Raw genomic sequence first — 26,342 nt, forward strand, 5'->3', positions numbered from 1 at the left:
TCAGGTAAATGTGTTAAATGTGGTCTTGTTATGTAGTGGAATGCCCTCGGCCCCACGAAACTCAGCCGCAATGTCATCAAAAGTGCGTCCCTTGGTCTCAGGAAGACGAAACATGGTGTAGGTGAAGGCAATCAAGGCCATACACATGAAGAGGAGGTAGACGTAGGCCCCACACATTTTCTGCAAACAAGAATTTGATGCATTAAAGTGAACTATATTATACCATATAAATGCTCAAAATAGATCTTGTGTTGATCTTCATGTGCTAAAAACAAGAGATGCACGTACCAGAAGAGGTGGAAAGAGCAGTGCTAGTAAAAACTTCCCTCCCCAGTTAAGCATGCTAGTGAAGGCCATAGCAATGGGACGGGCAGACTGGTCAAAAAGCTCAGCAGCAATGAACCAAGAGATTGGCCCAGGCCCCACTTCATAAGCTGAGATCAGGAAGAAAATCACCAACACCTGCATATTGCGGATGTCTGGAACTATGGTCTGAAAAGATAAAAGAGAGGAGATGTAGAGAAGAGTCAGGAATTTTGACCTCATTTCTGGAGTATGAAAAATAATCTTCAGCCTCACCAGTATGGAATATGTGATGGTCATAAGTAGGTTGCAGAGCGCTAGTGACAGAAATCCAGCAATCAACAGTTTCCTGCGTCCTGCTCTCTCCACCAAAAAGAACTGTGGAGAAGAGAGAGAGCAACAAAATGTCCAAGAAGGTTAATTTATTTTTAATTCAGTTACAAAAGTCTTGTAAAAAGTACACAAAGTAACCTTATCCTCAATAAAAAGAGCTATTTTCATGTACATGAGAGACCTAGAAATTGGTTTTATTCTAAAGTGGATAATCTTAATCTGCCTCTTATTTATTTTACTGGCCTATAGAGTAAATCACTGTATAGGCCATTAAAATAAATAAATAAATAAATAAATCCTTTGAACAAATTAAAATAATGGGTTACACTTTATTTCGATAGTCCACTTTAGACATTCTATTAACTATAAGTAACTTTGTAACTAAATGTCAACTAATTCTCGTTAATTTGCAACTACATGTCTACTAACTCTCAGAGTAGACTGTTAGGGTAGGTTTAGGGTTAGTAGAATGTTGACAAAGAAAGTGTTAGAAGATATTAAGCAGACAGTCTACTAATACTCTACTAACTGCTAGTTGACATGTAGTTGCAAAGTTACTTACTGTTAATAGAATGTCTAAAGTGGACTATCGAAATAAAGTGTTACCAAATAATGCCATATAACACTGACTAGACTGAACATGAACATCATAGAATGAATACTCACTGCTACTATGGTGAATGCCACATTAACAGCCCCCACCCCAAGTGTCAGATATTTGGCTTCATCAAAATTGGACTGGGCAAACATTTTTGTAGAATAATTTATGATCTGGAAAAAAAAAAAAAAAGGACATGGTAAAGTGTTATTCTGGGCAATTTTGCTGTGCTTGCAAACCATGTGACAATCTTTACACTATTTATCTTTGGGGATCTGTATTGGTGTGAGAAAACATGACTATTAATCAGGCAGTGCTGTATTCACATATCATTACAGAGAAAGCACATTCATCCTGTTATAACTTGAGATCTATTTTTTTTTTCGTGCTATTACTCAAAAGGTGTAAAAAGTCTTGGTGGCAAAATTTAATTATGACTATGTTAAATACAAGTCTTTGTTCATTTAGGCCAATGGAGAAAGGACCTCCTGACTGAGCCTGGTTTCCCTCAAGTTTTTTTTTCTTTATTTGTGTCATCTGATGGATTTTGGCTTCCTTGCCACTGTCACCTTTGGTTTGCTTAGTTAGGGTTTAAAGGGGTCATATGATGCTGCTAAAAATATCATTATTTTGTGTATTTGGTGTAATGAAATGTGTTTATGCGGTTTAAAGTTTAATATTCAGTACTGCTAACGATTTGACACCATCAAGTGAGAACAACACAAAATGAACACAACAGAGCTGAATTATGCCACTATTGTCTTATGTTGAGCTAAGTTGAATTTGTTTCATAATTTATGAATTTTGCAATATTGCAATGTTATTGAAATCAACATTTGAGCTAAATAATAAAACAATAGACTTCTGTAGAGCTGCTTATAGCTGAATTGAAATTGTTTCAGAACTGATGCACTTTATGCTTATTTAATTGAACTGAACACTGAACAGATTTTAGCGCAATAATGACACTACTGAATGTTAATTTGTCCCATATTTGACAAAATTTTCATCATTGATTCTGTTATTTTCCTCTTTATTAGTACAAAGCTGCTTCTGTATTCTATGAAGCACTAGAAATAAAGATAACTTGACTTGAATGACTTGAATGCAGAATGACTATGAATGACTTTCAACGACTTGAAAACAAAATATTAATGTAATGCATTACTTTTCATAAAGAGTTACTAAGTAACGTAATTAGTTACTTTTTTATGGAATAACGTAATATTGGATTACTTTAAAAAGTAACTTTCCCCAACACTTCCCCCATCTATTGAATTGTCACTACCATCATACTCATGAAAATACGGAAAGATTTTTCAGTTGAAACACCAACCGCATTGAATCCAGATAACTGGCTGCCCAAGTTTATGATAAGCACAAGTATTATCGGCTGCCTGTAGCGTCTCTTCCTGAGGAATTCTCTCACAGTCACTCCTGTTTCACTGTGGGCTGCTTCCTCTCTCATCTCCTCCATTTCTTTCATCACCATCTCTGGATTTCCCCGAAGTCTTCTCAGGGCTGTAATGGAAAGAAAGATGCTGGATCGAACTCCTTGTCACACTAGGTTTTACAAGTTTACTTCTGTTCGAAGTGAGTCATAAGTCAACGTTCTATCCCAAAATAATGATCATTAACTCACCCGCCTCTGCTTCTTTTTCTTTGCCCCTGTTGATGAAGAGGTAGCGTGGACTTTCAGGGCAAAAAGGAAGGCTCATATACTGGAGCGTTGCAGGAATAAGGGACAGAGACAACATCAGGGACCAGTATTTCTCTGTGCCCAATACCGTTTCCAAGCCCACCACCTGAGATATACACACAACAAACCATCAGGTTGCACTGATGAGATCCAGGCCTCAGTTATTTACGATTTTCAGAACTATGGACAAAGTTGGAAAAGGAATGGGAGCAGGAGTGTCTCACCATGCCCAGCAGAATGCCTCAAGCGAAGGAGACCTGGTTCAGAGTTGCAAAGGCACCGCGGAGGTTTGTAGGTGAGACACCTTGGATGTACAGCGGGTTCAGGCTCATCACCAGGCCGCAGAACAAGCCAAAGATCAGCCGACCCACAATAAGCACTTCAAATGATGCTGTGACTTTGCTCATGAACATCAGAGAGGCACCCACCACGGATAAGGCATTCACTATCAGAATAGCATTACGTCTGCAAGGAAATGTATTGATAGAATTATTGGCTCCACTTTATATTAAGTGACCTTAACTACTACGTACTTACATCAAAATAATAAATACAAGGTACACTTTTGCTGCTATTGAGGTGGGACACGGGTAAGGTTAGGAACAGGTTTGGAGTTAGGTTTAATGGTGGGTTAAGGTGTAGATGGGTCAACAGTGCAATTATAAATGTAATTACAGAAATTAATTACAGATGTAATTACATGCAGGTATTTTTTTTAATATAAGTACAATGTAAAAACATGTATGTACACAAAAAGTGCATTGTATCAAATTATAAATTTAAATATAAGTACATAGTAGTTAAGGCCACCTAATATATAGTAAGAACGAATTATTTCAAAATATTTCACTCACATACTGTATAACTGGGTGGGAAACTTTTAGGAATAAGTGCTGCTTTCAAAACTATTAATAAGCTTTTTTTATGTTTCTGATAACATATTGAAGAAGTGAAATTATTAAAGTGCCTTTAAATACAAAGAAAAATGTTCTCTTTACAAGTATGTATTTTACATAGCTATTTCACGAGTACACTTATACTGACCATGTCATGTTATTTTGGTTAGGGGACACAATTCACATGGATGAGTTTGTTTGTTTCATTCATTCAATCATTTACAGAAAATACAAAATATGTATTGTGAATAATGTCACATAGAGTACCAATGCAGTGCAATTTTCTAGTTATTTACCTAAAAAAAAAAATCAATCTTCAAACCTACTTTTTTAATTTAACATGGCAATTTTAATTTAATATGGTTATTCATTCATTCATTTTTTTTTTAAATGGAAAGAAATGTTGCAGGGATATAACAGTGTGGCTAATATTATTATTAATAATAATAATAATAATAATATGTTTTATTATTATTATTATTATTATTATTAATAATAATATACCCCAAAAAGCTAAACAAACAAACAAATAAATAAATAAATAAAAAGTGAAAAGTGGATTGGGCATCTGTGATATAAAAAAGATTTTCTCACCTCCCAAAGGTGTCAGCAAGACCTTTAACCCCCAGTGATCCAAGCAGTGCTCCAAAGTCCTTAATACTAACAGAGAGGGACCACAGGAATGTGAGACTGTGGTCTGGTATTGACTGATTGTGTCTGGATCTCCATGTCATGTTGAAAAACTCCTCAATGACCTCATTGAAGAAAACCAAAATAATATTAATCATAAACCACACCTTGCTACATGCTCACACAAGCAGTTTCAAGATAATAGATATACATCGCAAACTCCAAAACTCATACTTGTTTCAGAAAAACTGTTGTGCATAAACATTAAATATAGCCATTTGGGTTTAAAAATATTAACTGCCTCTTAATTTGAGTCTGAGTAATGATTAAATGAGTCAATACTTTAATTTCAGACACTACATAATACATCAACAAGCAAACAGTACGTAATGCTAATGTGGACAGAAACTCAGAGCAGCCTGTAATTTTAATACTTTACTCTGAAAATGCATTTCACTTGCTTGAAAGACATGACTAATATCTTGAGACCAGTCCCAATGTTTTCATAATGAAAAACCGGCCGGAGGGAACTGGACTATATCCACACACAGACGATAAATCAACACAAGCTAGACATCATAGCTACCTGTGCGAAATGGAAAGAAATGTTGCAGGGATATAACAGTGTGGCTAATATTATTATTAATAATAATAATAATTAATAATATGTTTTATTATTATTATTATTATTATTATTATTATTAATAATATACCCCAAAAAGCTAAACAAACAAACAAATAAATAAATAAATAAAAAGTGAAAAGTGGACTGGGCATCTGTGATATAAAAAAGATTTTCTCACCTCCCAAAGGTGTCAGCAAGACCTTTAACCCCCAGTGATCCAAGCAGTGCTCCAAAGTCCTTAATACTAACAGAGAGGGACCACAGGAATGTGAGACTGTGGTCTGGTATTGACTGATTGTGTCTGGATCTCCATGTCATGTTGAAAAACTCCTCAATGACCTCATTGAAGAAAACCAAAATAATATTAATCATAAACCACACCTTGCTACATGCTCACACAAGCAGTTTCAAGATAATAGATATACATCGCAAACTCCAAAACTCATACTTGTTTCAGAAAAACTGTTGTGCATAAACATTAAATATAGCCATTTGGGTTTAAAAATATTAACTGCCTCTTAATTTGAGTCTGAGTAATGATTAAATGAGTCAATACTTTAATTTCAGACACTACATAATACATCAACAAGCAAACAGTACGTAATGCTAATGTGGACAGAAACTCAGAGCAGCCTGTAATTTTAATACTTTACTCTGAAAATGCATTTCACTTGCTTGAAAGACATGACTAATATCTTGAGACCAGTCCCAATGTTTTCATAATGAAAAACCGGCCGGAGGGAACTGGACTATATCCACACACAGACGATAAATCAACACAAGCTAGACATCATAGCTACCTGTGCGTAAATATGAAGCCTTCCAAATCCAGCGCTGCCTGAAGAGAAATATTCTCTGACTTGGTCAAATTTATTCAGTGTTTTATGAGGGCCCTGAGAAGTTTGTATGTAAACTGAGAAACCATGCTAACCAGCGCCTGGCCCCCAAAGTCAACTCTACTCACTCGGGCAGGGGCGTTGATGTTGCCTGTGTGGTATCCTATCTGGAGCGAGCCGAGCACCGCCGCCATGATGGAGGTCAGCAACGGGACGGTCAGCTGATTCTGAGTGCAAGGATGTGTTGCAGTTAACCGATTCAACAGGGCAATCACATATAAGGCATGTTCAGTGTTCAAACTATATATCCACTTATATAAACTGTATAGCTATATTGTATATACACAACAATATGCAAACATTTTGTTTACAGTGTATGATGAAGGATGAAAGAATGGAATAACGGATCTACTGATATGCACTAACCTCCTTTAAAGCCATTGGCCTTGAATGAATCTCAACACCTGAATGAAGGGAAAAAAGATTTTTACATATATTTTTTTTCAAGAATTTATTAATTGCTTTATAAAATTTTAATGAATTGCCTTTGAAGACTGTTGAACCAATTTTATGTTGCTCAAGTGGTTGGTTAGTGTGCGTAAATAATAATACAAGCTTTATTTAATAACTTCATGATATAAGTTCATTCATGCCCATCTTTAGTTATTTTAGTTGTTTTTATATTTGTATAGTTTTCATAGTTTACATATGTTATATTTTTAGATTATATTTAAATTTGTAATGATTGATAATTATTAATGCAAGAATTGTGGGTAATATTTTATGAATTGGCCATTTGTTAACGACTGATATGAATATTGAGAGATGCATATTATTAATTAAAAATTTATAATAAATAAATAAAAAATTAAAATTATGAATTTGTAATGTTATTAATTCTAAAGTTATATATCGGCAAAATAAATAAATAAATAAATCCTTATTGTCATTATTTATTAAAATAAATTTACATTTAAATAAATTAATAAATAATGACAATAAGGACACAACAAAATGACTAACACTTTAACCATAATTTAAATATAATATTTATTTATTTATTTATTTATTTATTTATCAGTAACTTTAGTTACTTTATTTTTTTTTTTAGGTTACTTTAGTACACTAAACCAAACAAAAATGAGAAATGTTGCTTTGACAACTAGGTGAACTAAACTAAACTAAACTAAACTAAACTAAACTATTTTTTATGGTTTTAGTTTTGGTCAATGATAATGACCCTGCCCATCATGTGACATGTAACATGAGCATCAGAAGCACTGTACAGTTTCAAACTATTCAAATGTCTAATATCACTGTACTTTATAACATATAGATGATGCTTTTTATTCTAACAAAAATCCAGTGAAGTATCTGTGACAATACTGGCCAGTTCTCTTCAATAACAGAATGACATATCACTTACCGGTAAATAATAGTCAGGAAGAGTTGCCAACAGCTCTGCTCAGAAGTGTCTGACAGCGGCTCAAAAATGTCCTCACTGTTCCCTGGCACCTCTTGTGAATGTCTTGACTTCATCCATGAATTTACACCTCACTGTTCACTAGCACCATCGGAGACCGGCGTTCTACAGAATGGCATCCATCTATCCTGAACTGTCTCTGAAACCCCCCACACCCAACCTATTCCCACGACTTCTCATTTTCCTCCCCCTTCCACCTACACTGAGCCGTCCCTCACACCCCTGCACCTACCAGGACACCACCGTCTCTGGGACTCCTGGGAGCCACGCTGAACTCACACCGGCCTGGTGAATTTGAGCTGGATCTGATGGAATTGCAGCGATGAGCCTTTGCTGCTCAATGAGCTCTGGGCCTTTTACCAGGCCAGCATAAGGGATATTTTCCCATAGAATACATTTGATTTATTGTTTTATCAGTATTACATTTCAATGTATTGTTAACCATCACCACATGTTAATATCACCACTTAACACACAAACCTCAACAATTAACATAAATAAATAACTACAATAAAAAAACTAACCCTTCATGACAAAAACAACTACAGCATAAATAAAGTCAGAAAACAGAAAAAATATTTTTTTAAACAATTCTGTTACACTAACCACATATTTTTTCATGCTACAATGCATGCAGGGTGTTATAATCAGTGATATTGTTTTGTTCGGAGAGACAGAATCTGTTAATTGGGGTCTAACATGTTGTTTTATTCAAATTTTATTTTATTTTATTTTATTTTATTTTATTTTATTTTATTTTTTTATTTTATTTTATTTTTTATTTTATTTTTTTATTTTATTTTATTCAGTCATTGAATTAGAAACAAAATAATGGAATTTAAAAACCTGATAATATGACTTTATTACTTACTATAGATGATTTTCAAAACCTTTTTTTTTCTGTTTAAATCTGGAAAGTTGACTTTAAAAATAAGCTTACGTTTTATTTTAAACAAACAACTAAGAAATTTGTAAATCGAATCAAATTTGTGACATCAATCATGTTTAATTAAAAACTAACAAACAAAAAAGTGAAAGAATGAATGAACAAACAAACAAACAAACAAAGTTAAATAAATAAATAAAAGTTTTATTTGAATATTCTTATGTGCTGTATAACATGGATCATCAGGTTTTGTTGTTGCTAACATTAAAAGTACAGTCATTTAATAATAAATATAATATAATATAATATAATATAATATAATATAATATAATAATTTCAAGTAATATAATTTGTACCTGCATGTAAATACATGTATAATACATGTAAATAATACATATATAAATATAATGATGTAGATAATAATATAACAAGCATTTTATTAGTGCCAGACTTTGGACTACATTATGTGTATGTGAATGCATGATATTGTCAATGGTTGGCTCATATTGCTTAGTGCAAAGGATTGACATGGTTCCGTTTAGCATTGCTGCAACCACTGCTTCATGATTAGTGCATATGCATTATCCTGTCTCTATGAGTGAGTCAGTCCAGGCCTAATACATTTCACAGGAACATGCAACAATTCACAACCTTTAGTTCAGTTTATGTGTGAGTGTTTGAACTGCTGTGCTTCATTTGCTTGCTTCAATATATGCAAATGTTTCAACGCTGTTTTCAATTCAATGCTGAGTGTTTCATATTTTAGCACCATTAAAGTGCAAAATCAAATGCTGCAAAAGGAATGTTCTGTCAACAGCGTCAATTCATGTTGACTAATCTCTCAGTTTTTAATTTGCTGCAGTTCTAGACAGATGAAGTTCTAGTTATGCGTTACCAATGTATTTCCCGTGGGTGGAGTTTGCTCCATGTACACAGTACTTTGCCATATTCTGTCCCTTTTTGGTATTTTTGCACATATAATAAGTGAAAATTTGTGAATTTACCAGTTTTATATGGTTATGAGTTGAATTATTGGATTATAACTTTGCACAGACAAGAATAGCAAGCAACTGTGATATTAATCTTAATATTAAAGCGATTAAAAAAAGAAATACATTCTAAACTCTTAAAAATAAAGGTTCTTTATTGGTATCAATGGTCCTATGAAGAAACTTGAACATCAATGGAACCTTCCAAATGCAGAAAAAAGGTTCTTTATAGTTGAAAAAGTTTATTGATATTTTTTAAAATGTTCTTCAAAACTTGGTTATTTTAGGAACTGTTCACTGAATGGTTCTTTTGGGAACCAAAATGGTTCTTCTATGGCATCACTGCAAAAACACCCTTTTGGAATCTTTATTTTTAAGAATGTATAGCCATTTTTGTATGTTAACAACTGACTGAATCATAGCTATTTGAAGGTGATTATTAGTAAATGTAAAGTAATGCACCACAACAAGGTCAAAGGTATTATGTGTTTAGTATGAACTGTATGTGGAAAAGAGCTGCATGAAGATTCTACAAAAACTCCTTTTGTGTTCACACAGGGAAAAAGGAATGGATTAGGAACAACAGATTTTCTGTAACCATCAGTACTTGTTGACAGTGAAATAGATTCAATTTAAAACAACGATTTCAGATTTAATGAATTTAATAACTCATTTTTAAAAAAGACTGAGTAAATATCAATAACGAGTAATAACATAAGTTTAAGGCTCCTTGTATAATAAAAGAACAGAAGCATGTTTTCAAATTTGCATTTCTAAACATTCAAATTCCCATATGCTGCAATGTGCTGTAACACATCAGTATTTCATCTTAATCTACACTTTTACAGATCCCACTTTTATCATTCCCTAATTTAAACTAAGACAAGCAGTTCTCTCAGGGAGCTACAGTGTGAAACATACTACTACAGAGAACAAACCGATTTGAAGTGAACATGTGGGCTGTTTCAAATGTAGCCAGATTTACCTACCCATTAAAGGGATAGTTCACCCAAAAATGAAAATTTGATGTTTATCTGCTTACCCCCAGGGCATCCAAGATGTAGGTGACTTTGTTTCTTCAGTAGAACACAAATGATGATTTTTAACTATCAATCAGTCGTATAATGCATGGCAATAGTAACAAAATCTGAGAGTAAAAAAAACATGCACAGACAAATCCAAATTAAACCCTGCGGCTCGTGACACACATTGATGTCCTAAGACACGAAACGATCAGTTTGCGCCAGAAACCGAACAGTATTTATATCATTTTTTACCTCTAATACACCACTATGTCCAACTGTCTTTGGGCGCGCGCACGGCTTCCGGTCGGTGAGGTGTGTACGCGCTCTGGGGTAGTTTACGTAATGGGTGGGTGTAATCTCTCGCGCGTATACGTCACTCATTGTTTACACAATGCACAGTCATTGGTGCACTGTGTAAAAAATGAGTGACGTATACGCGCGAGAGATCACTTCCGGCGTTTGCGTAAACTACGCCAGAGCGCGTACACACCTCACGCACCGGAGACAGTTGGACATAGTGCTGTATTAGAGGTAAAAAATGATATAAGTACTGTTCGGTTTCTGGCACAAACCGATCGTTTTGTGTCTTAGGACATCAATGTGTCGTCACGAGCCGCAGGGTTTAATTTGGATTTGTCTGTGCATGTTTTTTTTACTCTCATAGATTTTGCTACCATTGCCATGCATTATACGACTGATAGACTGCAACAGTTGGAGTTAAAAATCATCATTTGTGTTCTACTGAAGAAACAAAGTCACCTACATCTTGGATGCCCTGGGGGTAAGCAGATAAACATCAAATTTTCATTTTTGGGTGAACTATCCCTTTAAGACTTCAGAACATGATTTACTGTACACTTCATCTGCACTGAGGAAATTAAGCCAATTGGGATGCAAAGAATTCCCAGGGTAGCCTACTTCATATGTGCAGCCAATCCAAGGGAATAAAAAGGGGAGGCCAAACACAATGGGATAATGAACAGAGGTGAAGAGGCATTCCTGCGCACAGACCACATCACAAGTGGGCAGAAACAGCATGACAATAAAGTTAAATTGCCCTCCGTGTGCTCACAGGCCTGCTGAGTTCCAGGTAAACCAGGCAGCATTGCAGCCCTCCTCACCCAAGAATGTGACTCAGTGCTTTTAGCGCAGAAACAACGTCATTTGGCTGCTCTTGTGTTTAGATCACTTGAAATGAAATTCTAATTAAACTGTGTCACTGATTTCATTTCAAGGGTTTTTAAGAAAGCGGGTATTTTAGCGCAACATTACTTTGACTTTATTCTCCTGTCAGAGGCCAACAGTAAAATTGGACTCATGTTTTTTCAATTGTTCCCCAACAGGGGGCCCACGTTCACACAGAATGACTTACCCTTCGATAAATACTGGCCTGGATGTACAGTAAAGGTGCTGTTGTTTAATTTTAATAGACCATATGTACATTATATTCACTGGCTTTTCTTATTCATGAGCTTTAACATAAGAACTAAACCCCAACCATTTATAAATTTATGTCTTTAATCTAGAATTTGTAGTAGTACTCCTAGTTACAATGAGGCTGGTCTAAGGTTAATGATTTGCAAAGAAAGGGGATTACGTGAACAAAAACGCCTGGCCATGTACCCAATATATTTTTTACAACAGAAATAACTGCAATTCATAAGCAGGAAACTTTTTCTTTACTTTCCAAACTGGCAGCGCTGGTGCAATTGTTGATCCATAGCAATAAATGGGGAGTTAGGAGTCTCTTTCAATCCAAAATATAATACAATACAGATGCTCTGAAGCTGATTCCAAAGGAGTATGAAGTCCCAAATGAGTTTAAATGTACGAAATTAGCTCTCCATCAAAATCAGATAATTTCTTACCCACATTATATTTAAGACATCTATAGAGAGAGCTTGAGTCTGTTCAGAATAGCATACTACTTGAAATATTTCTAGTGTTTAAAGTATGCATACTGTCCAGAGTATGCAAAATTCTGAATGCATGGAATACACTAATGACCAAAGGCGTAAGATCAAAAATACAGTAAAAACAGTCATATTGTGAAATATTATTACAATAACTGTTTTAATATATTTTAAAATATAATTTATTCCTATAATGCAAAGCTGAATTTTCAGCATCATTACTCCAGTCATCAGTGTCACATGATCCTTCAGAAATCATTCTAATATGCTGATTTAATGGGTAATTATTATCAATGATTACTGGTGCTCTGTTATTAATAATGATATTTATTATTGTAAATGTTGAAAACAGTTTTTGGTGCTTAATATTTTTGTTGAAACCCTTTTTTCAGGATGCTTTGATGAATAGGAAGTTCAATGAATAGCATTTATTACAGAAATATTACTTACTCCAAACTTTTGAATGGTATTGTATCACAGTTTCCACAAAAAGATTAAGCAGCACAACTGTTTTCATCAATATTTTTTATTTTTATTATATATTTTTTATATATATATATTTTTAAAAAATATATATATATATTTTTTTACAGTAATTCAACAAATAAAGCAGGCTTGGTGAGCATAAGACACTTCTTATAAACATTAAGAACATCTCAATTATTCCAAACTTTTGACCGGTAGTGTACATGTTTTTGGAAGACAATTTGAGAACTTCTTTCCTGTACAAAGCATATACAAAAATGAGTTGTGAGTGATGTGTTGCTATGTTGGAGAAGAGAAACTTCTCACAGGGCTATGACTCTGACTCTTGCATAGAAAAGCTCCATCATTTTGGCTATTACGTCTGTAGAACAAAAGCTGTGAGATTAGTTAAATGCCAAAATGTAATACTTAGTTTACAGCTTTGCTTAAAATTATATTCAACTTGACCTTTTATTTTCATTGTGATGAATGAATCAAAGAATTATCACCAAATATCTAATTTCCTTGTGACACATTATTTGACTGGACTAAAGAATTACAATGTTTGTTTTGATTATATGTAAAAAAGTTAAATATATTTTATTTGCAACATAACTGGAAATTCCTGCTGAATTATGTAAACATCATAATGAGGCATAAACATGTTTTACATACTTTTAACAGTTACATTTAATATACTGTGCACTAATAGTATTTTATTCTGATCAAGATGAAGGGTAAAAAAGGGGCAGACACCTGCCCTGATTAGTCCAGCTGTGTTCTCAATCACACATGCCTGTCTGAGATATGACCTTTGACCTCACTGCTAGGCCTCCTGGCAGGTGACCCCTGGCCCTGAAGAGCACGGCCTGTTTGGCAGGTGCTGCTCCAGACAGACAGCAGTGTGTTAGACACAAATGGCTCACACTGCAAGACCTAACAAGCCCCTTTCCAATTTCACATGCTATTTTGCTTTAACTATTAAGGGCATTATTGTCTAAATGACTGCCCTTCATGAGCTCTAATGTGCTTTATAATGGCTTGCAGAGTTTTGCACATGTGCAGAACTGCTTATGCAAGATCCTAATTTCACACAAGGGCTGAAACTAGTAAACCGCAACATGTGGACTGAATCTGACAAAATAATGCATAAAATGCATGAAATGGCCCATTTCTTTTAATCAAATCTCTTTTCTTGTTTCCCCTCAAAAGGAGTCTTTTTTTTTAAGAATTATTTTCTGTAGCTCATATAGTAGACTGCTGAAATTAATTTAGTTGTGATAAAAATTGCACATGCTGCTTAATGGTTAATTAATAAACATTCAGAATTGAACTGAGAATGCTTTTAAAATGTCATCTCAGTTCCTGAATTGTACATATACTGTACATATATAAGACTTTCAGGTTATTATGAAAGAAAGACATTTAACCAAAAGTCTTGCCAAAACTTGTGCAGGACTAATTCAATTCTCAGATTATTTTTATTTTATACATTTTTATTTTATTTATTAATTTAATTTAATTTAATTTAATTTATTATTATTTTTTTTTAATTATTATTATTATTTTTTTTATTGGTGTCATTCCAATTCAACATCCTATGGTGTGTGGCCACTTTGATTAAAATGCAGATTTATTCATTGAAAAAACATAAACAAACAAACGAAAACCACATTACTATGTAATTAGTTACTGTAGTTTATTACTTTTCACTTGAAAAATTAAAGTAAGGGATTACTCTTGTTTTTTTCAGTAATTTAATTACAGTTACTTCTTATGTAATTGAACTTAATACTGTGTATATACTGTAGAGCATTTATACACAATAGTGGATTTAACATCAAAATTTACAGTCTAACTTTAAAATGCATGCTTTTTATGTACACTTCTCACTTTAAATACTTTGGTGAGTTAATAATAGTATTGGTAACACTTTAATGTCCAATTCTCACTATTAACTAGTTGCGTATTTGCATGAATATTACTGGGATATTGGCTGTTTACTATTACTTAAAAAGCACATATTAATGTCTTATTCTGCAAGACCTTATTCTAAATCTTTAATCCTACCCTATTCTAAAACTTAACAACTATTTTAACAAGCATTTTATTAATACTTAGTTGTTTAACTTTAACAACTAAGTATTAATAAGCAGTAATTAGGAGTATTTTGAGGCAAAAGTCATAGTTAATAGTTAGTTAATAGCGAGAATTGGACCCTAAAGTGTAATAATTTATAGTTACTTGAAAGAATTAAAAGAACGGTTTCATGTCTGTCCTTGTGTCATTAACTTGTCGAGGTTGATATAGGATTTAGAAAGTAATAAGTAATTAAACACTACTACTTACTTAAAATACTACTTACAGCAAACATTTCTGTACTGTTTTCCTTCATTACATAAGCATGTTCATACTTAATCACTTAAGACTTCATTTACTATAGTTTAGTGAATAAAGTAAGGCCGAAGTTGCTTAGCACAGCACGGAACCACTCAACATGACATTCTGACATCTTTTGAGTCAATAGGTCTTTAAGAACAATGGAAATCTATTATCCTCCTCCGCAAATCACCCGCACACACGCTCTTTCATGTACACATCCCTAAGCAGCTGCGTCATTATGAAATTCTTTTGAACTTCACACTGAAAGTCAAATGCCACATGTGTCAGTGTTAGACACATGCATCCCAGCTGCTTTACAACCCTTATTTCACACCCCCCCCCCATATCCCCAAAGTCCTTGACCCAACCTCTGACACCGTCCTCGTCTTCAAGAACTTATCTCTGTGCTCCTGCTTCAATGGGAAGATAAAACTTTGGTTCCTCAATGCTCTACTGCATTTCAACAATGATCTCACATCCTCTTTGGATCAGTCCTTGTTCGATATGTATCACTAGACATCTGATCAGTTGTGCACCTGGGAACAGGGAGTTGCCTCTTTTATAGAAGTCTCTTGCTTTCACTGCCATTCCGTACATTCTGAACATGTGGCCTTTTTTTTACTGCTGCCGAATAGGCCATGCTGGAACGGTGATGGTTTAGGCCAATTTTCTAGGCTTAAATACCTTTCTTTTGAGTCACCTTCTGTCTATCTGTGATATTAACAGTAATCTGTGCCTCCCTCCAGATTGGTTCCCTCGTTTGATTGACCATGATTACAGCTTGAACAATTTGAAACATTTAAAATGTGATGAGGCCTCAGCTGAGGTCTGGAAGTACTTCAGGGGACACATGGACCTGCGTTTCAGGTGGGCGTAAAAGAGAAAATGGGCGGCAGCTGTGAACAAGGGTGTGTTTACTTCGCTGAAGTTGAATTCGAAAACACAGTCATCCCAAGACTACTATTGACATACCCAATTTCTGAACCATTACTGAATGTGAAGTATTAATCCTCAGGCCAGCATACAAATATTAAATGTACTTAAAACTGAAATATTAGGTTAATACATCATGACTTTCTTATCATACGAGTCTTGAAATGTTGCACATTAAACGAATTTTAAAGCAAACAACTCAACATAACAGGTTTAATTTTCACAAGGCGTTACAAGCTTCAGATGTTTGCCACTCTTCCAATTTTCTTATGACCTTTGACCTCAGATAACTTGTATAATAATGTGACAAAGCTGTGTTCTGACGTTATCTAACACTTTTGAAAAATATGTGCTTACTTGTATTGAATGTGCACTTGTAATATATAAAAAGTACTTGCGAGCACACTTTTATGACCATTTTAAAATTGCACTTTGTAATATCAAATGAAAATTTTTACATTAAAGTATATCAATTGTTTTAAACTTGTCATGCTTAATTAAAATACTAATGTAATATTTTTTGTAACACCATAATGCATTTTCATTTAATTGCAAATGCAATTAAGTGTCCAAAACATTAGTGTTCACACTTAAGTGTATTATTTTAAAGTATATTATCTCCATATGGAGAACTCTTTTTAAAAGTATGCTTAAGTGTTTTTTTTTTTTTCCAAATGAAAATATATAATTTGAATTACAATGAACAAAATATGTACATCATCAGAAAAAAAAAACAATGCAGACAGTTAGATTTTGCATGTGTGTATTGTCACTCGCTGCCATTTCTACATTATGATGCACATAATCCGAAAATTTTAGAAAAACAAGTAGACAGATTTTTTTTCTTTTGTGTATTGTCACTGACTCATTTTTACATTGTGATGAACAGAAAAAAAAAGAAAAAAAAAGAAGAAATTTTATGATTTGTACTGCCTACTAACAATTTAATCTACGATATAATCTAATTGATGCTGAGATCACATTCAGAGTTTGCTAAGCACTGTTTTAAGAGTGAATTGAAGAAAAAAGAAAAAGAAAAAAAAAGCACATATGATAAATATTTACAACTTCACTAATTAAATTTTTAAGCCAAAGTAATGGCTTCCAAGTACATGTCGAAAAGCAAAAAACACACGCAGAAAGATAAAACACTCACACATATACATACATGAAGGGGGGGCAAACATAAAGAGCCACAAAACAAATATTTCCTAAAGTGGAAATGTATAGTCATCAAAATAAGGGGTAAATATATTTATATCTCTAATTTTCTTGCAAGAGTTTGGAAGTTTCGCTTTTGGAATCAACAAGAAATTACCATTATCAAAGCCCAGTCAATGATGACACAGAAGTTAACTTTAATTACAATTTTAAAACAATCAATAAATTTAAATCAATTATCCTTTTCTCATAGTCATTCCTGCAACATAACTATAGTTGATTACCTTGGCTGAGAAACAAATCATTGCTATTGAACACACTCCAGCTAACACAGATGCTTAACAATAAATCACACCAGACAGGACTTTTGCGAGACTTTGCAAAATAACATTTTTTTTACACTGAATTATTGTAAGACCTACACAAACCTTCTGATTTATACAATCCTTTTCTACCCAGAGAAGAAAACTGAATCCTACAAAAAAACAACAACAACAACATCATTGTGGTAATACCATGGTAAAATACAGTGGCACTGAATGATTACCATGCTATTTACATGTCACTCCCAGGTACCTCAAAGAATACCATAGTACATGTCCAAAAAGTGTATGCAAATACCCAGCTCGGGAAGAATTGATGTATGGAAAGAAGTATTTCTTATGAAAAGCACTTCTAAATTAGATTAGTTCTATGCACACATCAGTCTACAGCACTTACAACACCCATTTTTACTGTACTATTTGTCATTTGAAGGTTCAAGATTTGATAAAGGCATTACGAAAAAACAACAGCAACAACAACAACAGAACACTATGTGAGACACACCATGTACTTACTGAATAATCCATTTGAAGATAGTAAAGCTAAGTGTTTCGTGACATTTACCATACTAATTTTGCGTGATAGTGTTTTTGACCTCTGACTTCTGAACAAACCATGTGGAACTTACTGCTAATTCTCAGGCGATGGTTATGTGTGCATTACTAGTGTCCTTAGGTGCAGGTCTGAGAGACCGTAGCTAATGTTTGTTGACAGAAACGATTTCGCTCCATTTCTTTTTCACTATCAATGCTCCATTAGTTCCGTTGCCAAGGTGAACAAAGGAGCAAACATACTGGTTGAGTGGACATTATCAAAAACAAAAGCAAACCGAAGAAGAGGCATTTAAAGACAAGCTAATTTCAAAACAGAATGCTTGTTTTTTTTTTTAAATGACATTCAAAAATGTCTCATTCAAACACAACTATAATACTGTCTGGATTGAGCGTGGATGTGCTAAAAATGTGGAAGGAAGCAAGTAATCATTCACACTTACAGTCTGTGTTCTCATATTATAGGACATAGTATAGTCATATTAATAAGACGTTTACAACACAAACAAAGGACATAATAAAATGTCTAAAAATGGGAGGAGAAAGTGCAAATATTTTGGCTCCATGATATCATTTTCATCTTTTTTTTTTCTTAAGGAACCTCTTAATAATTTCTCAGAATCCTTCGTTGTACTCTTCCAGCAGTGAACAGATGCCTTCCCACTGTGCTTTGTGCTACTGCCTCATCTTCTGGAACTTTCCGTCTTCAGACCAGACGACCTACTGGAAAACAGACAGTGTGGTGAGATAGGTGAGTGGCAAGGTGTCTCCGCTAAGCTTAGCTGGCCTACAGATGCCGCAAAACACAGCAATAGCGTGACAAGACGGCAGCATTCTTGAGATTATCTGCACTCATGCAAGCACATGTTCACATATGTGCAAATACATGCACCCTAGATCTTGTCTGCAATCTCACACACACACACACACAAAATAGGAAGAGAGATATGGGGCAAACAACATGTTTCGGCATTGCTGATGTGTGGGCTTTGTCTGCGAGAAGAACATCTCCAGATGCACCAAACGCATTCAAGACGATATGTTCGATGTCAGCTCCAATAATGCACTGACTTTATTTAAAATATGCACTGCGTATGTGAGCATGTGGATGGGAGGATGAGAGGCCATGTTTGTTCTCTTTGCAAACTCATGTGGGAAACAGATCCTTCCCCTGCGGCTGATGTGTAATTCTTTCTCTACTGCTACCTCCTTGTCTTGAATTCTCTCACTTATCCATTCTGCCTTTGAGGTTGGGACGTCTGACATTAGACCACAAATCATTAGAGCTTTATGCAAATTGCTGCTTTACAGTTTAAAAAAGGTAATTTTCATAACATAAACCCTACATGCGGCACAAAGACAAGAGTATTTAGTTCACGCCATGTCCTGTACAGTGAAACATAACAGACTGATGTGCCGTGTAATTGGATCATGATGGCATTGGGAACAGGGACATTTGGTGTCCGCAGTTTGGGCCATAAGACTCCTTTTGGGGCTATCAATCAGAGAGAGTCTGAGGAACTGGGGAGATGGGTAAAGCGGACAGATTGCTTGCAGATGGCTGCTGTGGAAGGGAGTACAAGAGTTCCAGTGAAGAACCCCCTCCTCTTCCCCATGGGGGAAGGGTCTGACAGGCAGAGGGGGGTCCCGGGCCCTGGAGAGTCCATCAGATGTGTATGTGTGTGTGAGGTCAACAGCAGGCATTTGGGGGTAGGGAAATGCAGGTGGGCGCTCAATCAAAAGGAATAGACCTGTTGTATCAGCTATAGTGAATTTACTACACACACAAACTTAAGTACAATGTTTACTTCAGTTTTTACACCAAAGTTTAGTTTATGTGTACAGCCAAATACGTAGCCTCCAGTGCCTGTGCTATCTTTCTCCAAAACTTATGACTGATAAAAATGTCTTAAAACTGTCGTTAAACTAGAGTTGCAGGTATGTCTTAACCCACTCACATAAGCATCCATCAATGCAAGCATTTATTGTTCCCTTTCGAGGGAACTTCGAACTGCGTCCTCTAGAGGTCGCTTTGGGGAACGCCTTCAGCGTGACCAGAGTCTGAAGCATGCATCTAAACACGACAATAACATTGGCCGGCAACAGCCTATGACGTCATTACCCGGCGCGATCACAGTATAAAAGAGCACCGGGAGAACACGTCATCCTCTTCTTCGTCTTCAGGACTGTTTTGTTTGAAGCGTGCATTCCAGTAAGAATGATTTTTCTTCTTTACCATGGCGAGCACTAGTAATGCGTTTAAGAAGTGTGTGGATCCGTGTCCTCCATCCGTGAGTAAAACCTGAGCCATCTTCTCACCTCCATCCGAGAGTATTAACATCTGCTCTCATCTTCCTCCCCTTAATTCCCCTAAAGCCACCCACCTGACCGAGGTTAGGTAGGAGTCTCCTACGCTCGCATTACAGTCTCTCATGCTGGACCTATGATGTTTTTGGTTAGTTTCTATGTCCCATAGAACTACCTACTGATGGTACAGACCCAAGCACTCTTCGGACTTCGCCTTCAGATTAAATCCATGAGCTTGAGTCATGCGCGGGAGCCGTGGTTGGTGAGTACGATCCATTTCATCAACTCTATTGTTAGTTTATGTGAATTCAATAACTAGTTTTCTCCGCAGCGCTATTTGGACCTGTTCTGTTTTTCTGACTTTGTTTTAGGGTTAGGACCACTGTGAGCACCTCCCCTGCTGTAGTCAGAACCCCTCGCTGTTGACCGATAGTGGTGATGTTCTCACATGTCGGTCCTGGATCCAGGCTGAATGTTAGCCCTACATCTTCGGCTTCATGCCTACTGGACCACGCAGCCAAGTTGCTGGGCTTCTGCGGGAGCCTCCTTAACCGTCAGGTCCCCAGTATTATGCTGCGACCTCAGGATTCGCGGGTCCTCCATTCAGGTTGAGCATTTTTCGGAGTATAATGCTTCGTGACGTGCTCCCTGAGGTGACAGCTTCGGTTACCCCTTAGTAACAGTGTTTCTAAATCCATGCTTTGGTATGTGCACACGCTGAGCTTCTGTGCACTTTCTAAATCCACATTGTGGTAAATGTGCACGCTAAGCTTTCTGCGCACTTTCTAAAATCCTATATGGTAAGGGTTGTGCACTGTCAGCCTTGTTCCCTTTCTCTGAGTTGGTTTAGGCCTCGGTTTTCACCTTGGGCTCCACTCAACTTATGTATCCCTGTTGATACTTTTCTGAGCAGGGTGTTGCTACCAAAAATCTGTCGCGCCAGTTCTTTAAGCAAGCTCATTCAGAACTGGCGGTAGCCCCCTGGGTGACAGGCTAGGGTCTGGTTTGTTTTTTAGACGCCTGGCCGTATCCCCTCAAAGGAATCTCTTCTTTTGATTCCAAGCCTTTGAGCTCTGCCCTAGGCTCGGGCTTCCCAGCCCAACCCTTAACAGGTAAGTTGTTTAGGGTATGCAGCTCAGGCCCTTGGCCGGAGGGAATAATGTCACTGACAGCCGTCAAGGCATCCTAGGGGCAACTCCCATGGTTATGGTAGAGTTGGTACTTAGTACTCGGCGTGGTTTCTGGCATGCACTCCCCTCAGCATGGCGGCATGGGTATACCGTTCCTCAAAGCGACCTCTAGAGGACGCAGTTCGAAGTTCCCTCAGAAGGGAACGTCTCAGGTTACGTATATGTAACCATGGTTCCCTGAGAAGGGAACGAGACACTGTGTCCTCTAGTTTCCTTGCCATACTTCGGACGCAAGCTTCAGATGAAGAAGCAGATGACGTGTTCTCCCGGCGCCCTTTTATACGGTGATCGCGCCGGGTAATGACGTCATAGGCTGTCGCCGGCCAATGTTATTGTCGTGTTTAGATGTATGCTTCAGACACCGGTCACGCTGAAGGCGTTCCCCAAAGCGACCTCTAGTGACGGCCGTCAAGGCGTCCTAGGGGCAACTTCCATGGCTATGGTAGACACAGTGTCTCGTTCCCTTCTCAGGGAACCATGGTTACACACGTAACTTGAGACGTTTTTGCAGTAGTGTACGGTTCCTTTCTTTTTTTAACTATGAACATCAGTCTAGGCGAGTGTTGCCACCTTGTGAACTTCCTTATTAGTGCAAATAAAATTCAAGACGTAAACGTGAGATGAGTATGAACAGTTTTTTAAAAAATCTGTCTGCACACACACAGTATGAATGATGATCAATTTTATATAACACACATTGTACGCATACCCTAGCACCTATAACAATTACCAAGTTTTTTTTTTAAATTTTTGGTTGAAACCACAACCTTAAGGATTACATTTTATTTCAAGAAACATATATTATTATAATTTTTTTTTTTTACTGGCTGAAAATTTCTTCACAGCCTGATAGGAATCAATAATTAAAATGGTCAAAATATAAAATATATCTACTGTGGAAGCCTCAGGACTGAAATGTTTGTCCAATCAATGCATTTGATCCTATAGGATGTCCTACCGCTCTGTCAAACTATGTATTTGCATACCTCTGCGCAGCCAATAGCGAGAGTTTGGGGCGGGGCTAATTAGCTGGCTGAGCCTGAGCGTGTTTAACTGGTGTGGAAAAAGAAACTCAGATTCCGTTACAGTAGCGCAAGCAAAATTTGAAGACTTGCCAAAATGCACAGAGAAAGACACTGGGGTAAATCAAGGGTAAACACTGGCAGTGTTTTCACAAGATGGAGGAATTTGATGTAATGTTTGGGTTTCAATTGATATTACATACTTGCACAATTTCTTCTGGACAGGTAAGCTAAACTTCAAGCTAATAGTATTCATAACATGTTGGACCTTTTATTGAAAGTATCCTACTTTTACCTGTCACTTTTATAGACCTGTTAGAGCTGTGGTGGTAATGTTTGAGTTCTGGGCTAATAATGCATACAATTTTATTATTGAGCAAATATATAAACAATCAGTGCTCAATCAGTGCTTCATTATGATATTTTCAGTCAGATTTGGCAGGAAATGTCAGATTTACATAATTTGTCCTTGTATGTCCTAAGATAAAGAATAGAAGGCCTGGCTACTATGGCATGGAATGCAGTATGCTACTTACTTGCTCAAACAACACATTTATCATCTTTCTTATTGATGGCAGTGGGTCTTAAAGTGGAGTGACAGACCTGCCATAAAACAGTGCAAATAAGTTGCAATTTTATGTTTTAACCACAGGTGGTGATAGAGAAGTCAAAGCTTTAACTTCCTTAACTACATTTTTCAGTAGCATAATAACTACGCTATTTTCAAAATACTGTAGTTTTTCAGTAGCAAGCTACTTTGTCCAACAACAATTACAATGAAAACCATGATTTGCTTTTAATGTCAGAATGAATTGTGCCATAGCTTTACAGGAGACTAAGGTATTGCACAAAATCTTAAATGGTCTTTTCTCTGGAAAGTCTGGTTCATTCTAGTGAATCAGTTTGCACATGTAAATTAACCAGTGAAATGATTTATAATTTCGAGACCCTGCAGAATATACTTAGCAGCAAAACTATTAACCAAAAATTATCAAAAAGTTGGGTAAATGTGGCTGCTTACCTCTAGGTTTTCTGTATGCTACCTTTACCTCCATTCCTTTCAAACATAGCTAGTATTTGCGTGGTCACAACTTTTATAGCTATGGTGTTGCGGGTGCGGTTTTGGGGCAAATCTGAGAGTTTTTCTTGTTTGTCCATTAGAGTGGAGAATTCTTTTAGCTCTCAGTGTCTGTGTACTCATTCTCCTCAAAAGCCCAATTCCCTTCGGTAATTAACAGGCACCAGAAAAAGGGTCCACTTTGGCCTCTACTCTTTCAGAGTGGTAAAGTGATGAAATGACTGTGCCATTAAGGACACAAAGCCTCTCCCTGCTCACCCCCATCCCCCTCATCTGATAAAGGCCAGGGAAACCAGATCCAGTTTGTCTGAGAGCTGCCTTACCTGACTGCTGATCTCTGATTAGGCCGAACATTGGAGACCTGGAACGGTAGACTAGTGCCCGGTGGCAGAAAAGGTGTGCAACAAGGTATTACTGATGCCGATTCAAAAAATGATTTCTACAACATTAAGAAGGGTACTACAAATATTCTGCAAAAATCAGGGTTATATACAGAACATAGTGGTTTCCAATAATGTGGAAAATAATTAATAAGATTGATGGATTTTCTGATGGAAAATGGCAATTTTTTTCTTCTTACATACTCTCAGATTTGCAACCTGCATTTTTGGATCACAACCCATTAGTTGAGAAAAAAAAAATACTGGAGCAATGCAAAAGAGAGGAAATTGAAAGCAAATGCTATATAATCTGAACATACAATAAACCTAAGTTAGACTTGTGCTTGTATACAAAAGGCTACAGAAAAGAAGGACACTTTTAAAAAAAAGCGAGGGCGATTCAGTCCCAGTCAGTGCCAAACTTCCCAAGCAAGCAGTCTGCTTCCTTTTTTGCATACTCCATAGAAAACATCACCATGATGTCATCCATAATTATCGTAAATGACTAAGATGCAACAAATCAGTGTGTCTGCAACATTCTCCAAGCCAGTTGCTTAAAGCTTCTTGTTCACGAGGCTAATGGCATGCACACACAAAGCCTCTTTCTTACACCAGAAATAAGAGTCGAGAGCGAGTCGAGCCTCACGTCTGCTGTCAAAATTAAAGCAAACAAACGGACATATTTTCCAGCTCACTAAAACTTCTTCAGTCTGACATTTACTTTTTGTCCATCTTACAGTAACTGGGCATTTTTACCACTGAATGCTTGAAAACAATTCAGCGGCATGCATGCTATCTTAAATATGCTTCTAAAACACTTTAAACTGCATTAATGAGAGGAAGTACCAAAATAAGTGTTACAATGCACTAGTAGAATCTGTAGAAATGTGCAGAGCAGGTGGGTCCCATATAGTGATATTAGTCCTTAAACAATTAGCCTGGAAGGATGGCCCACCCTTGCTTTAAGAGCGCTCTTAATTTCCAACAGAGACATAAAAGCCAAGCTGTGCATTACAGGCTAATAATTAGTGTATTTAGTTCTGAGTTTCTTGCATATAATGAAAAGAATGCCTGTACAATAGATTTCACACTTTTTTTATGTGGGACATCACTACAGTAACTCCAAGCAACTACACTTTAACTGTCTTCATTTCCCAGCCAGAAAAGGATGAAGTGAGTCAATGCAACCTGGTAGTGTCTTTTTCTGTCGCAAGTTTGAGGCGTAAGTTGGTGCTTCAACTAGCAATTATAGTGTCGGTGTTTGAGAGGTCTAGTGCTGACCATTCAAAGGAGCCAATGGTTTTAAAAAACTGAAAAGAGAGAACTTGAAGAACTTGAAAATTGAAGACCCTGATTGTGGTCTTTACCAAACAAAGTGTATACTAGCTCCATTGCAATACATTGCAAGAAGAAAAAGAAGAAAAACACACAGAAAACTAACTTAAATTTGATCAGTCTGCTTTACTTGTCTTAGCTGGTATGGTTTGGCCGGTTTTGGACACTGTTGAGCTGAAGGCCAACTTGGACTGCCTGAATGACCAACTAGACCACCCTAAAGGCCCCGATATACTTCAAACAAAATCGAAGAACGAACTGACATGACGTCATTTTGAACAAAATCAGGCTGAAACGAAGTTCGTTTTGAGTTCGTTTCGGCAGTTTGAAACAGCTCACCAAAGCGAACTTTCTGGGGAAGTTCGTTTTGGCTCCTAAACACCTTTGAGCTTCCATTGGTTCGTGGCGGTTACGCAATCGGAGGGTGTGTTCTGAAACCCCACCTTCTTTGACGTGCGTTTCTCATTCAACGGAGGTCAGGCAGGAGAACAACATCTCCTAGTCACTAGCAACATGAACACACTGTAGTGTCGAATAGCTGATCTAGCACAAATATATCCACACCTGTACGATCGCTCGCGGAGAGACTTTAAAGATTCAGAGAAGGCATTTAATTCCTAGAAAGAAATTGCAACGAAGCTTGGTGTCGAAGACCAGGAGTTATGCAAAAAGTGACGTAGAGAATCATTCCAGACAAGTTTTCCAAAGACATGAAAAGAATGAAAGGAAAGAGTAAAGATATAAGGTAGCAAGTACCAAATACATGTGTTTCAAATAAATGTTACACCATACCGCTGCTGCTGTTGTTCTTTCAATAAGCGAATTTAAAGGGTATACAATAAATGAAATGCCAAACGAACATACAATAATAAACCTTTGTTTTTATCAAAAGTAAATCATGACACCACATAAAATATAAAAAGGTGTAACAATTTATCCAGTTTAATAAAATAAATGAACACTAATAAAATAAAGTAACAAACTGACTCCAATATTTT

At 36.3% G+C, this 26,342-nt stretch overlaps 1 protein-coding gene, 1 long non-coding RNA gene and 1 pseudogene across 2 annotated transcripts in view; all 3 read right to left on the reverse strand.

Moving 5' to 3' along the window:
• Positions 1-1,386, reverse strand: LOC107721949 (solute carrier family 2, facilitated glucose transporter member 2-like). Its single transcript, XM_016530177.1, has 4 exons — positions 1,303-1,386; positions 580-681; positions 289-492; positions 1-180 (listed from the first exon to the last, which is right to left on the reverse strand). The coding sequence occupies exons 1-4, from the start codon at positions 1,384-1,386 to the stop codon at positions 1-3; spliced, it is 570 nt and encodes a 189-aa protein (XP_016385663.1).
• A 1,118-nt stretch (positions 1,387-2,504) lies between these two features.
• On the reverse strand, positions 2,505-6,114 carry LOC107721950 (solute carrier family 2, facilitated glucose transporter member 1-like; annotated as a pseudogene).
• Positions 6,115-17,547: 11,433 nt separating this feature from the next.
• Positions 17,548-26,342, reverse strand: part of LOC107721957 (uncharacterized) — a 20,073-nt gene continuing 11,278 nt past the window's right edge. The window contains exon 3 of the long non-coding RNA XR_001637757.1: positions 17,548-18,755. This is a non-coding gene — a long non-coding RNA (uncharacterized LOC107721957). The remainder of the gene's footprint in view (positions 18,756-26,342) is intronic.

Source organism: Sinocyclocheilus rhinocerous, unplaced genomic scaffold, assembly GCF_001515625.1.
Source record: "Sinocyclocheilus rhinocerous isolate Xijiao unplaced genomic scaffold, SAMN03320098_v1.1 scaffold2109, whole genome shotgun sequence".
NCBI classification, from domain to species: domain Eukaryota; kingdom Metazoa; phylum Chordata; class Actinopteri; order Cypriniformes; family Cyprinidae; genus Sinocyclocheilus; species Sinocyclocheilus rhinocerous.

Excerpts from the sequence above, each read along its gene's own strand:
- LOC107721949 (XM_016530177.1), bottom strand. The coding sequence starts at position 1,386 with ATGTTTGCCCAGTCCAATTTTGATGAAGCCAAATATCTGACACTTGGG. Across the intron at positions 682-1,302 it reads TGGCATTCACCATAGTAGCA|TTCTTTTTGGTGGAGAGAGC; the intron begins GTGAGTATTCAT and ends TCTTCTCCACAG. Across the intron at positions 493-579 it reads CCATCACATATTCCATACTG|ACCATAGTTCCAGACATCCG; the intron begins GTGAGGCTGAAG and ends TTATCTTTTCAG.